The sequence below is a fragment of the Schistocerca nitens genome, chromosome 3 (genome assembly GCF_023898315.1).
Source record: "Schistocerca nitens isolate TAMUIC-IGC-003100 chromosome 3, iqSchNite1.1, whole genome shotgun sequence".
Taxonomy (NCBI): Eukaryota; Metazoa; Arthropoda; class Insecta; order Orthoptera; family Acrididae; genus Schistocerca; species Schistocerca nitens.
The window spans coordinates 329,687,838-329,701,900 of NC_064616.1; the positions used below are offsets into that span (position 1 = coordinate 329,687,838).

Here is a 14,063-nt window from a genome sequence, read left to right on the forward strand (position 1 = left end):
ATCTACATCTACATCTACACTCTGCAAATCACATTTAAGTGCCTGGCAGAGCGTTCATCGAACCACCTTCACAATTCTCTGTTATTCCAATCTCACATACCGCGCGGGAGAACAAACACCTATAGCTTCCCGTACGAGCTCTGATTTACCTTATTTTATCGTGGTGATCGTTTCTCCCTATGTAGGTCGGTGTCAACAAAATATTTTCGCATTCAGAGGAGAATGTTGGTGATTGGAATTTAGTGAGAAGATTCCGTCGCAACGAAAAACGCCTTTCTTATAATGATGTCCAGCCCAAATCCTGTATCATTTCTGTGGCACTCTCTCCCATATTTCGCAATAATACAGAACATGCTGCCTTTCTTTGAACTTCTTCGATGTGCTCCGTCAGTCGTATCTGGTAAGGATCCCACACCGCGCAGCAGTATTTTAAAACAGGATGGACAAGCATAGTGTAGGCAGTCTCCTTAGTAGATCTGTTACATTTTCTAAGTGTCCTGCCAATAAAATGCAGTCTTTGGTTAGCCTTCCCCACAACATTTTCTATGTGTTCCTTCCAATTTAAGTTGTTCATAATTTTAATTCATAGGTCTTTAGTTGAAATTAAGACCTTTAGACTCAACTGACTGATTGTGTAACCTAAGTTTAATGAATTCCTTTTACCACTCATGTGGATGACCTCACACTTTTCGTTATTTAGGGTCAACTGCCAATTTTCACACCATTCAGATATCTTTTCTAAATCGTTTTGCAATTTGTTTTGATCTTCTGATGACTTTATTAGTCGAGAAACGACAGCGTCATCTGCAAGCAACCTAAGACGGCTGCTCATATTGTCTCCCAAATCGTTTATATAGATAAGGAACAGCAAAGGGCCTATAACATTACCTTGGGGAACACAAGAAATCACTTCTGTTTTACTTTATGACTTTCTGTCAATTACTACGAACTGTGACCTCTCTTATAGGAAATCACAAATCCAGTCACATAACTGAGATGATATTCCATAACTCGCAATTTCACTACGAGCCGCTTGTGTGGTACAGTGTCAAAAGCCTTCCAGAAATCCAGAAATACGGAACTGATCTGAAATCCCTTGTCAATAGCACTCAACACTTCACGTGAATAAAGAGCTAGTTGTGTTTCATAAGAATGATGTTTTCTAAACCCATGTTGACTCTGTGTCAATAGACCATTTTCTTCGAGGCAATTCATAATGTTCGAACATAATATATGTTCCAAAATCCTGCGGCATATCGACATTAATGATATTGGACTGTAATTAAGTGGATTACTCCTACTACCTTTCTTGAATATTGGTGTGACCCGTGCAACTTTCCAGTCTTTGGGTACAGATCTTTCGTCGAGCAAACGGTTGAATATGATTGTTAAGTATGGAGCTAACTGTATTGATCCATATCATGTGAGAAAAGTGTGAACTGGGTTTCACATAATCAATGCCCAATGAATCCATGCATGTTAACATGGAAGAGGCCAGTACGTTCCAGATACTTCGTTACGCTTGACCTAAGAGCAATTGTAATCAAACAAGATTAAGCTTGATGATCCACGTGAAAAATGTTCGAAAACTGTATCCGGAGATAAAAAAAATTGAAATGCAAAATATGATATAGTAGATCCTTTGACTGAAGGTGTGTGAAATAGCTGGTACTATAGTTACATGAGGAAGAGTACGGTATACATGTACCTACATCTACATACATACTCCACAATCCTCCATACGGTGCATGGCGGAGGGTACCTCATACCACAACTAGCATCATCTCTCCCTGTTCCACTCCGAAACAGAACGAGGGAAAAATGACTGCCTATATGCCTCTGTACGAGCCCTAATCTCTCTTATCATATCTTTGTGGTCTTTCCACGAAATGTAAGTTGGCGGCAGTAAAATTGTACAGCAGTCAGCCTCAAATGCTGGTTCTCTAAATTTCATCAGTAGCGATTCACGAAAAGAACGCCTCCTTTCCTCTAGAGACTCCAACCCGGATTCCTGAAGCATTTCCGTAACACTCGCGTGATGATCAAACCTACCAGTAACAAATCCAGCAGCCCGCCTCTGAATTGCTTCAATCCGATCTGATAGGGATCCGAAACGCTCGAGCAGTACTCAAGAATAGGTCGTATTAGTATTTTATAAGCGGTCTCCTTTACAGATGAACCACATCTTCCCAAAATTCTACCAATGAACCAAAGACGACTATCCGCCTTCCCCACAACTGCCATTACATGCTTGTCCCACTTCATATCGCTCTGCAATGTTACACCCAAATATTTAATTGATGTGACTGTGTCAAGCGCTACACTACTAAGGGAGTATTCAAACATTAAAGGATTCTTTTTCCTATTCACCTGCATTAATTTACATTTATCTACATTTAGAGTTAGCTGCCATTCCTTACACAAATCACAAATCCTGTCCAAGTCATCTTGTATCCTCCTACAGTCACTCAACGACGACACCTTCCCGTACACCACAGCATCATCAGCAAACAGCCGCACATTGCTATCCACCCTATCCAAAAGATCATTTATGTAGATAGAAAACAACAGCGGTCCTACCACACTTCCCTGGGGCACTCCAGATGATACCCTCACCTCTGATTAACACTGACCATCGAGGACAACGTACTGGGTTCTGTTACTTAAGAGGTCATGGAGCCACTCACATACTTGGGAACCAATCCCATATGCTCGTACCTTAGTTAGGAGTCTGCAGTGGGGCACCGAGTCAAACACTTTCCGGAAGTTAAGGAATATGGCATCCGTCTGATACCCTTCATCCATGGTTCGCAAGATATCACGTGAAAAAAGGGGCGAGTTGCGTTTCGCAGGAGCGATGCTTTCTAAAACCGTGCTGATGGATGGACAGCAACTTCGCTGTCTCAAGGAAATTCATTATATTCGAACAGAGAATATGTTCGAGAATCCTGCAACAAACCGATGTTAAGGATATTGGTCTGTAATTTTGAGGATCCATCCTTCTACCCTTCTTATATACAGGCATCACCTGCGCTTTTTTCCAGTCGCTAGGGACATTACGTTGGGCAAGAGATTCGCAATAAATGCAAGCTGAATATTGCCACTAGTTTTCAGAGCATAACACGAAATTTTATCAATAAGAATTTTAGAACATGCGATTTTATAGTTATGTTTGCCCCATGCAACAATGGACATAATAGCTTCTTACATTACATTGTTAAAGTTAATTCAGTAACATTAAGTTGCATTTTTATACCAAAAAAAATTAGAGTTTTGTGCAATTTTTCATGTTTTGGAAAATGTAGGTGCCGACGTCCACCATTTCACTTTTCTTATTGATCCCCAAATTACACACAACTTATTTTATTGTGAAATGGAACCAAACTAGGGGTAGCACAAGAACAAACCGTACTTGAAACACAACAGGAACCCTACTGGCCATCTTTATTTGTGCATTTTAAGTTTCATCACTTTTAGAAACAGTCACATCCGAACCCATTTAGCATATTTACTGAACCATATGGTGAACCTGAATATAAGATGAACTCCCATTTTTAAGAGGCTTCTTGAGATTCTTTGCTTTGTTTTCAACAGATTCTGACCTATTAAAATTAAAGGCTACTTTTTGTTTAGTATCTCAGCCACTAGGTAGCGTTAACACCACTTTGTCATTATCATCACTGGTAATATCGTCATCTGTAATCCTACTGCCGTTTCACCCTTCCTGACACTCCTCTCATATTATTTCATTTTTTGATCCAGCCATGATTTTGGATACATAGCACTTTTTGAATTCTTTCCACAATAGATTCTCTTGAAAGTCACTGTAGACAGTAAGGATCCACTTATCCAGCATATACACTGCAGATTTCTGTAAATTCCCCTTTCTCCTTGAAGAAGTAATTCAATGTAAAACTGTCACAGATGAGTCTTGAAAGACCCATTTACAACAATAGCCATTATCTGAAGTTGTGACAAGTCACTAGCAATCACTAATAGGTCAGTGCTGTTCTTTGATATCAGATCCGTAACTTCCTGGGCTATCCTCCACTTTTCCTTACATCTTAAGATAAAGAACCATATATGGGGTCATCTTCCTGCTACCTGGCAAAGCAACCAGGGCAACTGTTATACTGGCCTTTTCATTGAAAGAATTTCTTATAAAAATTTTTTTAATGGCCTTCACATCAAGTATAACATTTGACTGCATATCAGAATAAATAGGCATCTCATTTGTTTCCCATGTGGCCTAGAAAATACCTGTACTTACACTAATTACATGGCACTGAAGTACCATGGGAAGTCACTAAGCTAGCATTATTCCTCACACTAATGTAAGACCTACATTCTACACCATCTTATGCACCAGTCCTTATTTGCTTTGAATTTCATGTCGCATGCTGTGGGAATATTCTTCTGTATCTCCAGCACATTCATTCTGATAACTTCACTAGTAATCGAGAAGTCTTAATTGTGTTTCTCTCACAAATATTTCACAAACTGTTTCTCCAATACATTAAACATTCCTCAATTCAATCCTCTGTAAGCTAGGCAGGTAGAACTGGCATTCTTTAATTTGTTCTTCATCTGATACCATCTACAAATGCTCACTTATGTGGCAAACGTTTTTCCTACTGCACAGTTGCTTGTGATCTCTGCTGCGTAAGTTACCATTGAGTTAAATTAGCATTCTGTTGTCTCTGTGAACCAACTGTGGATTATGAAACCACAAATCTAAACATCTCAAGTGACAGCTGTGATTTGCATCCATTAATGAATGCTACAATTTATTGTTCTTACGGTGTTGACAATCAAAGCGAACACAATAATGTTGTTCCTTTTAAGAACGTTATCCCGGCAAAACTTAATTACCGACATAACAGTGATGGAAATTGCAAATTAAATTTAAAACCAATTTGTCCCCTCCCTCCCTCCCTAGTGCTGCCACTGCAGATATCTGGACACTGAGCTAATAATGCACTTGGTTAATCATTTGTTCCAACCACGATAATCAACCATATTGTGGTGCAGAGACAACATCAGCACCACTGTTGAAGGAAGGAAGAGTATGGTATAACATTTTGTTGACATTGAGGACGAGATGGAACAGAAGATCAGAATGTTTCAAGGACAGGGAAGGAAACTGACCATGCTGTTTTGAAGGAACCATCCTGACATTTCCCTGGAGCAATTATGGAAATCGCAGAAAACTGAAGTCTGGATGTCCAGATTTGAATTTGAACCATCGTCTTCCTAAATTAGAGTCCAGAGTGCTACCTACGGCAGCACCTTGGTCGAGCTTTGCACCTTTGTTGACTCTTTTCATCTGTTGTGCTCCATTTCAAGTGTCATATGTGACCATAATTACGTTAAAATGATGTCTCCTGTAGAAATACATACTACAGTCTAGTTTCTCCCCACCTATAATGCCATTTCAATTCCAACTATGTTTTGAGTCAATCAAACAGCAGTTTAAGCATGGTAAATGTCATAAAAAGTGCAGGGCATGGATCACATTCCCGTAACTGGTAGCATGACAAAGTTTATTGCCCGCTCGTCATTCCCTTTCCCGTATTTGACCTAGTGCTTGGATGATCTGCTGCTTCCGTGCCCCCTCTAAAGCTGATGAAACTGCCAAATTAAATCTGCACATCACACCACTCTCCTGAAATACAGGGTAACCCATGTAGTCCATCATATAATCATATCAACACAAACTGAACAAGGAAAGAATGAGGTCAACAATAATTTTAACTACATATCATGAGGCAAATAAGTGAGAAAAGAATTTACATGAGAAAGGCAACATTCACTCCTCGCCATGTTACAAAGCAGAAAAATAAATCTTGGGTCATATTGATTTGAAATGAACTGTTAACACATGAAATAAGGGAGTTCAGCAGGTGAACAAGTCAAATTTTGCAGGCTAGACATCATCCAATCATTGTTGTTTTATGAACAAGATATCTGCTATGTTGGCTCCTCTGTAACACTGAAACAGAGAAGTCTATGATAACATATCATGCACCATCTGTCTGCAAAGTTTTCATTTCACTTTCAAGAGTCAATCACAAAATTATTTATTATTCAAATTAATGTGCAAGTCAGACTGCCTCCTTCCAACACCGCATTGCTTCCTTCAAACGCCTCAGTTACACATAAAGTTGTGCGCAATTAGTAAGTGCCATCATCTGTCACAGGACACCAATACGTCTGATTATGCACAACTTTTTTTATTGTGATTCTTGAGCCAGTGGTTGAGTACAAGAAAATTTATTCTGAACTACTCGGCTATTGATTATGATGCCATAAATTTCAAGATTATCAGTCTTGTTCTCAAAAGCACTGTACATTCCAAAATGCAGCAGCTAAAACATGCAGTCAATATAAAAAATTGCTGAGTGTCACAAAATAAGAATAGCTAGAAGTCATACCCACAATTCTCAACAATTTACTATGGTAACTGTTGTTATGACTATTGCTTTGTGGAGGGTATGATGATAATGAGAATTTGAGAATGTGCCAATGATAATGCTCACCTCTATACTTCTTATGGCACAATAAAAAATGAGTAACTCAGCAGGTAAGCAAGAATTATGTTTTACTCATCAAGTCTGAACTAACACTAACAGTTTAATTACACCATTTAACGTTTATTTATGTAAAAGTGCATGTCGACTGTAAAATGTGATTATTGCAAAATATACCACTAGCACTGGCAAAGCACTGTTTAGAACATATAAAAGAATGTTACTCTCTAACAATGCTTGTGACTTAGTAATATGATGTAGCAAGAGTCTTACCACTTTTCCTCCTGCTTTGTATACTGAAGGTTTTGCTGGTGGAACTGGAGGTGCTAGCTTTTGTTTCACTTGAGGGGACTCATCTTCACCCCATGTGGGGATATTTCTTCCTGCTAACACTTTAGGCCCTGCAAATTAAGAATATAATTCTCTGTAAATTTTGAACTGTTGCTCAAGCAACAAAAAGTACAAAGGCAATGAAAAACAACAGCTTGTATACTACATTTGTGAACTTTGTAACATCCAGAAAGAATAGCCCAAAACACCAAACTTAACAGATCAATGGAAAGTGTACCAGAAATAACTCACTGCTACTGCAGAGAGGTGATCTATGTATAGGTCCTGTAGACAGTGGCAAAACTAGGATATGACAGGTGCGCCCCACACCCAAGGTGTTATTTCCGTGATAGATACATCTTTCTCACAAGCAAAAAATTTGATCGGCAGTGAAACAATGAAAAAAAGAATTGTGTTGTTGTTGCAAACAAAGCGACTCTGGAGTGTGCATAACTCCAGGCTTTGAACTGAATCATACAGACAACAATTACTGAAATGTGTACCTTCTACTTCACTTAAAATGCATTTTATGTCAAAAAAATGACTAAACAGGCCAAGTAACAATGGAGATTAAACAAAACAAAAAAATTGTCACAAGGGAGGGACAGGGGTACAAAATAAAATTTAGCTACATACCCTATTTACACCACTGCAGGCAGTGCCTTCCTATGCAATTGCAACTGTCAATCTTACATGAAACAGACAATATTACGAAGAGGAAAGTTGCTACTCACCATACAGCGGAGATGCTGAGTCGCAGATAGGCACAACAAAAAGACTGTCACAAATAAAGCTTTCGGCCCACACAGCCTTCGAAAAAAAGAGATACTACATTATGGTTACAGTGGCCCGAGACTGCAGTTGTGTGTGTGTGTGTGTGTGTGTGTGTGTGTGTGTGTGTGTGTGTTTTCATGAAGGCCTTATGGGCCAAAAGCTTTATCTGAGACAGTCTTTTTGTTGTGCCTATTTGTGACTCAGTACATCTCCACTATGTGGTGAGTAGCAACTTTCCTTTTCATAATGTTGTTATATTCCAACCTGGAGCTTCCATTGTTTGATGAAACAGATAGAGTGAGAAGTGGAAACATGAAGGCGAGTGACACTATGTTTTTTCAACATCAAAGGTCTTTATCAACACACAAGAAATTTCACATGGGTCAGAATGATCAGTCTGTGAAATAGTGTGTGTGACTTAAGGCAATCTTTCAAGCTATCGGTAGAAGGTGGTGGTCTACAAGAGTGGAGAATTTTTCAATGAGAGAACTGTAGAAAGCTACATTGGGGCATCCAGGATTGTTTTATTTATGAGTTTTGGGAAGCAAGAAGAAGGTGAATGTGTAGGGGTCACTGGAGTGAGGAAGGAGATGCATTTGGGGAAGGGAGTCTGGTGTGGTCCCAAAGCTGTGAGTTGGAATTCAAGGTTATGGTGGATTTCTGGCATGGGATCACTATTGCAGAGCCTGTAGATTAAGGAGTCAGTGGATGGATGCCTTCTTTCAGGTAATAATTGCTGTTCACAATGACAGTGGTGGAACCCTTGTCCGCAGCGAGGATGAGGTTCAATTCCTGTGTAGCATTTTATGCCGGCATGATCACCAACCAGCTGTCCACCTAAATGAGTGACCAGCACCAAATTGTGGCCAAGAACAGAGTTGACCACACAGTGTTAGAACATACTGCTGACCACAACATGCCAGTCTCAATTTAAATGACTGTTTCATAGCCCATGAAATCTGGAACCTTCCACCAACCCCAGCTTATCTAACTATGTAGACAGAAATACTTTTGGAATAAAGGAGACCACTCACCTCAAAGCAGAAATGTTGAGTTGTCTATAGGAATATACAGAAAAAGAAAACTTGCTAGCTTTTGTCGTTATCCTTTGATGAGTCAGAGTATAAAACACACGCACACATGCGCACACGCACACACATGCGTAGGCAGACTGATTGTGGTGGGATCAGTGGGCTGTGGCACGGGGGGACAGAGAAGGAGGAGAGGAGAAGAGGGGACAGAGATGGGAGATGGGGGGAAGAGGGAGCGGGAGAGAGGGATGGGGATGGGGGAAGAGGGAGCGGGAGAGAGGGATGGGGATGGGGGAAGGGGGAGCGGGAGAGAGGGATGGGGGGGAGAGGGAGCGGGAGAGAGGGATTGGGGGGGGGAAGAGGGAGTGGGAGAGAGGGATGGGGGGGGAAGAGGGAGCGGGAGAGAGGGATGGGGGGGGGAAGAGGGAGCGGGAGAGAGGGATGGGGGGGGGACCAGCGGAGGGGGGGTGGCTAGCTACTAGGAGGCGGCGGCCAATTTGCTGGCTAGAAATACAGGAGGAAGGGTGGCAGGTATATGGGCTAGCGAGACTGTCGCTGCCAGAGGGCAGCGTCACACGTTGAAGGCAAAATGTGGGTGTGAGTTGGAAGGGAGTGACAGGATGGAGGAAGCAGAAACTGTTGGATGGAGGGTGAGAGTACAGTGGGTTACCTGAGATTGAGGCAGGGCTATTACAGGAGCAGAGGATGTCCTGTAAGGGTAACTGCCATCTGCATAGTTGAGACAAGCTTGTGGCAGAGAGAAGGATTCAGATGGCTTGGGCTGTAAAGCAGCCATTGACACTGAGCATGCTGTGCTCAGCTGCATGTTGTGCCACTGGCTGGTCAACTTTGTTCCTGACAAAAGTTTGGCAGTGGCCATGCATTCTGATGGACAGCTGGTTGATATTCATACCAACATAGAGATTGAGAAGTTCCAAAGAAGAGCAGCAAGATTCATGAATGGTACATTTAGCCATCGTGAGAGCGTTACAAATATCACAGAAAGTTTGAAGTGGGACACACTTGCAGATAGACGACGCACTAAACGGAAGAGACAGCTCAGTAAATTCTAAAATCCGATCTTCACCGAGGATGTAGCGCAGTGCATATTTATTACCACCAACTTCCATATTGCGAAAAGGTCACCATTCAAAGATAAGGGAAATTAGAGCTTGTACTGAGGCGTTCAGACAGTCATTTCCCCTCGCGCGAGCCGCGAATGGAACGAGGGGGGGATATGACTTTGGTGCGAATAGTGCCATCTGCCACACACCTCTTGGTGGCTAGCGGAGTATTTGCAGTGGAGTTGGTGTATAACATGGCTGCTTTCACAGGTGGACCAGCCTCTGATGGGGCACTGTAACAAGGATATACCCATCTGTATCAACAGTTCTATGTCATAAGTTGATTGCCAGGCTGCTGGAATACATGCCATTGTGTCAGCTTCCAGAGTCCAGGGATCATCAATGCTTCAGACTGTAATAAGTGTGTGAACAATATTACTGGCACAACTGATGCTAAAATGTAATGTCTTAAAAGGAGTACTGTTCCAGGCTGTCTTATAGTCAAACACACATTAGGTGGTACCATAGTGATTGTTATCTTGCAGCTGCATTATGGACTAAAGGTAACTGTTATGATTTGGGATCCCATAGGATTCGGATTACTCAGGAGAAGTTCATATGGAACACATTTTGATCTGCATATTGGACGAGCCCATTGCAAAGGAGCAGGAATTCCAGTTGCCTGTCAATTTCATGTCAACACATTCTAATTTCATTCTTGCTATTATTGCTGCATACAGCATGGTACCACAGTCTTCAGGCACAGCAGATGCAGGAAGATTGCTTTGAAGTCAACTCCATTACATTTTGTGTAATGTCCTTAATGTTTTACTGGCAAAGGTAAATGAGAGTATTCAGCACTTCTCTCACCACATAACAGCCACTCACAACTGAACCCTCTTCCCCTATCCACATCTCCCATCTCTTTCCTGGGCCAGCGGTCTGCATAGGTATATAGGCTAAAGGACAAGTTTCATTTTATGTATTTTACAATATGCTTTCTCCCCTCCAACATAGAGACGGCAATCTGAACAGCAATGCCCAATGTACCACCACTTTCAGGCAACTCCACATGCCACATTCCAGCATAGTAATGTCCAGCCACATGAGATGCAAAATGTGGAAGCCATCTGAATGAAAATAGGTGTCACCACTTCCCTGGTCTACATGTTTTCCTATCAAACATGTCTGGCGTATAATTGCTCACAATTTTTTCATCACTGTTCTCTTGTAACCACTGTTAATACAAGGCTACAGTAAATAATTCATTTGTTCTCAAAGTTCTATATTTTCTAATGTTTCGCTTGTACGAATATGATTGATACATGAATAGAACCATAAGCTAACTGGGTTTACATTACACCCACCAGTTGGCATTACGAATGCACTGTCTCGACAAAATGCTGACAAAGCAAGAAAAGAGTTTTTGTGTTGGGAAATGTGCGATGTTCATCTGTTACAACATAGCAGTGTGCATTCAGATGGAATTATGGAAAAGAATCACTTTGTAAAGAGGACACTGTGCATCGACAATTTAAGGACACTGGCTGTTCCTGTAAACAGAAAAGTACCAGTCAGCCAAGTGCGCCAGAGGCAATTGTGGAGAGGGTGAGGGAAAGTTTTGTATGTAGACCAAAAACATCAACACTCAGTGCAAGCCACGAACTTTTAATACTGCAGCAAACTTTGTGGAAGATTTTGCAATGGCAGTTACATTTCAGACTGTACTGCCTGCAGCTCATGCAACAATTAAAACTGGAAGATTATGACCAGCACCTTCAATTTTGTATCTCAACCCAGGTAGCACCAGAGGATGAACATTTCACCTCCAAGCCGATATTCAGTGATGAAGCAACCTTCCATTACCTGTAGAAGTTAATTGCCACAATGTGAGATTGTGAAGCACTGAACACACTCATGAAATGTGGTGCATGAACAAGATTTATTGAAGGTTCATGTTTCCTGTGCAAAGTCACACATGAAGCTGCACAGGTAATTTTTTTTCTGTGAGAAGACTGACAGGTACCTCATACTTTGATATCTTGCAGTTGTGATGGCCATTTCCAAAAATTTAATCTTCCAACAAGATGGGGCACCCCCTAATTTGAGTACTGATATATGTTGATACCTAAATAATGAACTTTCACATCTCTGGATTGGGTGTAGTGGCGATGATGACATGGCTCTATTCCCTTGACCCCCTCTCCCCAGGTCACCTGATACAATGCCTTGTGATTTTTCCTTTGGGGATACATTAAGGACCATGTTTACATACCCCTACTTCCAAGAACATTGGTACAATTCACACAAAACATCAATGCTACTGTGATGAGCACTGTCAGGATGTTGTTACATAAAATATGGAATGAACTTTACCACTACTTGGACATGTGTTGTGTGACCGGGCACTCCTAAGACATTTGTAGAGTGTAAAATGCAAACACAGGAAGTTTACAGTTCTAGTTGTGCATCTATGATATTTGTGCACATAATACTTTGTAAAATACAGATCTGAAAACAAACGAATCATTTATAGTAGCCCTGTACTCATACATAAAGCTCATGGATAAAGATTCCCCACAAAAATATTCAGGCCATCCTCAATGTGATTTCATGATGTTTACAGGCTCCAACTGCAAAACATAAGTGTTTTAAAGTGACTGCCCAATTTAAAAGTCAGAGATCATGTAGAGTTCTGTAACCTTAATTAATTACTGACTGCCCTATACATAATCTATGGTACGAAATTAACTTCACTCACATGTGATTTCATTGATGCCTTTTCACAAATGTTGCCATGCTTCCCAGGGGTACAAAAAATTGTACGTTATTCACATTCAACCACTCTGATAAAACATTTAAATCATTTTACAGAAATGTGACTGTATTTAGTAACACAACAACACTGGAATAGTGTAAATATTGAGCACTGTATCAGCCATACCAAATTCTAAAGTGTGTAGAATAACAATGGGGTAGAAAAACACAATAACTCTCAGTAATTTCCTAAGCATGATTAGCCCACCAACAGAAACAACACATCAATGGAAATGAATTTTCATATACAAAAACATTACCTGCAACACATTTTCACTTCCAACAACGTTAACCAATAGTTATGACAAACAGCTGATATGAAATATTATCAGCAGTCACTGCATGCAGTAATAACACACTGCAAAAAAACATTTTTTTTGAAAAACTTTTTTACTTTGATAACTGATCTTTATAGATTTTTATGAGCTGAAGCCAAATCTAACCTTAGTTTTTTTGTATCACCCACAGTTTTCAAGCAATTTGCTTTCTATTATAGAGTATAAAAATCCTATGCTATACCGTAAACGGGAAAATTAATGAAACACTTTGTTAAAATGTACGCATGGTTTGTATTTACAGTAAGCTACTTAAAACAATCATGTGTGTTAATAGAGGTTTCAATTGTTAGCTGGAGTTTGTTTGTATTTTCTTTCTCTTTTTTCTTTCGAGCTTCTTGTGTAGCTTTTTCTACAATGAGTCGCTTGCTGAACTTCTCGGTGAAATGACCAACAGTAGTTCCTCATCATGTTGGTGTTCCAGCAGCCTTGGTAGCGTTTTTCCATCACTTTAATGTCCTGGTGAAAACACTCTCCTTGCTCCTCATTAACATCTCCCATACGGTCTGGGAAGTAATCAAGGTGACTGTTCAAAAAGTGAACTTTCAGGCTCATTAAACATCCTAAAGTTTTAAACTTCTTTAACATTGTAGCTATAATAGAAACATATTCTGGGTGTTTTTCATGTACTTCATAATGACTTGCTTGAACAGTACCAATACTTCTTTCTCATTTAAGGTAATTGTGGATTCAAAGTTAACATCAAACATCAATTTTCTAATGTCAGGTCCAACAAAGATGCCTTCTTTTAGTTTAGCTTCTGAAAGGAGTGGAAACTTTTGGCAGAGATACTTAAAACATGGTCCATATTTAGGCAAAGCCTTTACAAACTGTTTCATTAGGCCTAACTTTATATGTAGAGGTGGTAGGAGTACGTTTTTTGGATCTACAAGGTTTTTGCATAGAATGTTCTTCTCACCAGGTTTTAAAGACTCCCTCACAGGCCAGTTCTTTCTGTGCCAGTGTTGATCCCTAGCCTTACTGTCCCATTCACACAAGAAATTTGGAAAAGCAACCTTGCTGAACAAGGAGCACACATATAACTTTTAGATCGCCACATATCATCCAACCATAAGCAGGCTCAAATGGCTCTGAGCACTATGGGACTTAAAAAATGGCCCTGAGCACTATGGGACTTAACATCTATGGTCATCAGTCCCCTAGAACTTAGAACTACTTAAA

The 14,063-nt window shown here is 40.4% G+C and overlaps 1 protein-coding gene across 1 annotated transcript in view; it reads right to left on the reverse strand.

The window, feature by feature from the left end:
• The window catches only part of LOC126248291 (serine/threonine-protein kinase Pak), a 106,278-nt gene that overhangs the window by 42,915 nt on the left and 49,300 nt on the right, over positions 1-14,063 (reverse strand). Inside the window, exon 4 of the mRNA XM_049949151.1 lies at positions 6,804-6,931. Within this exon, the coding sequence (XP_049805108.1) occupies positions 6,804-6,931 (128 nt within the window). The remainder of the gene's footprint in view (positions 1-6,803; positions 6,932-14,063) is intronic.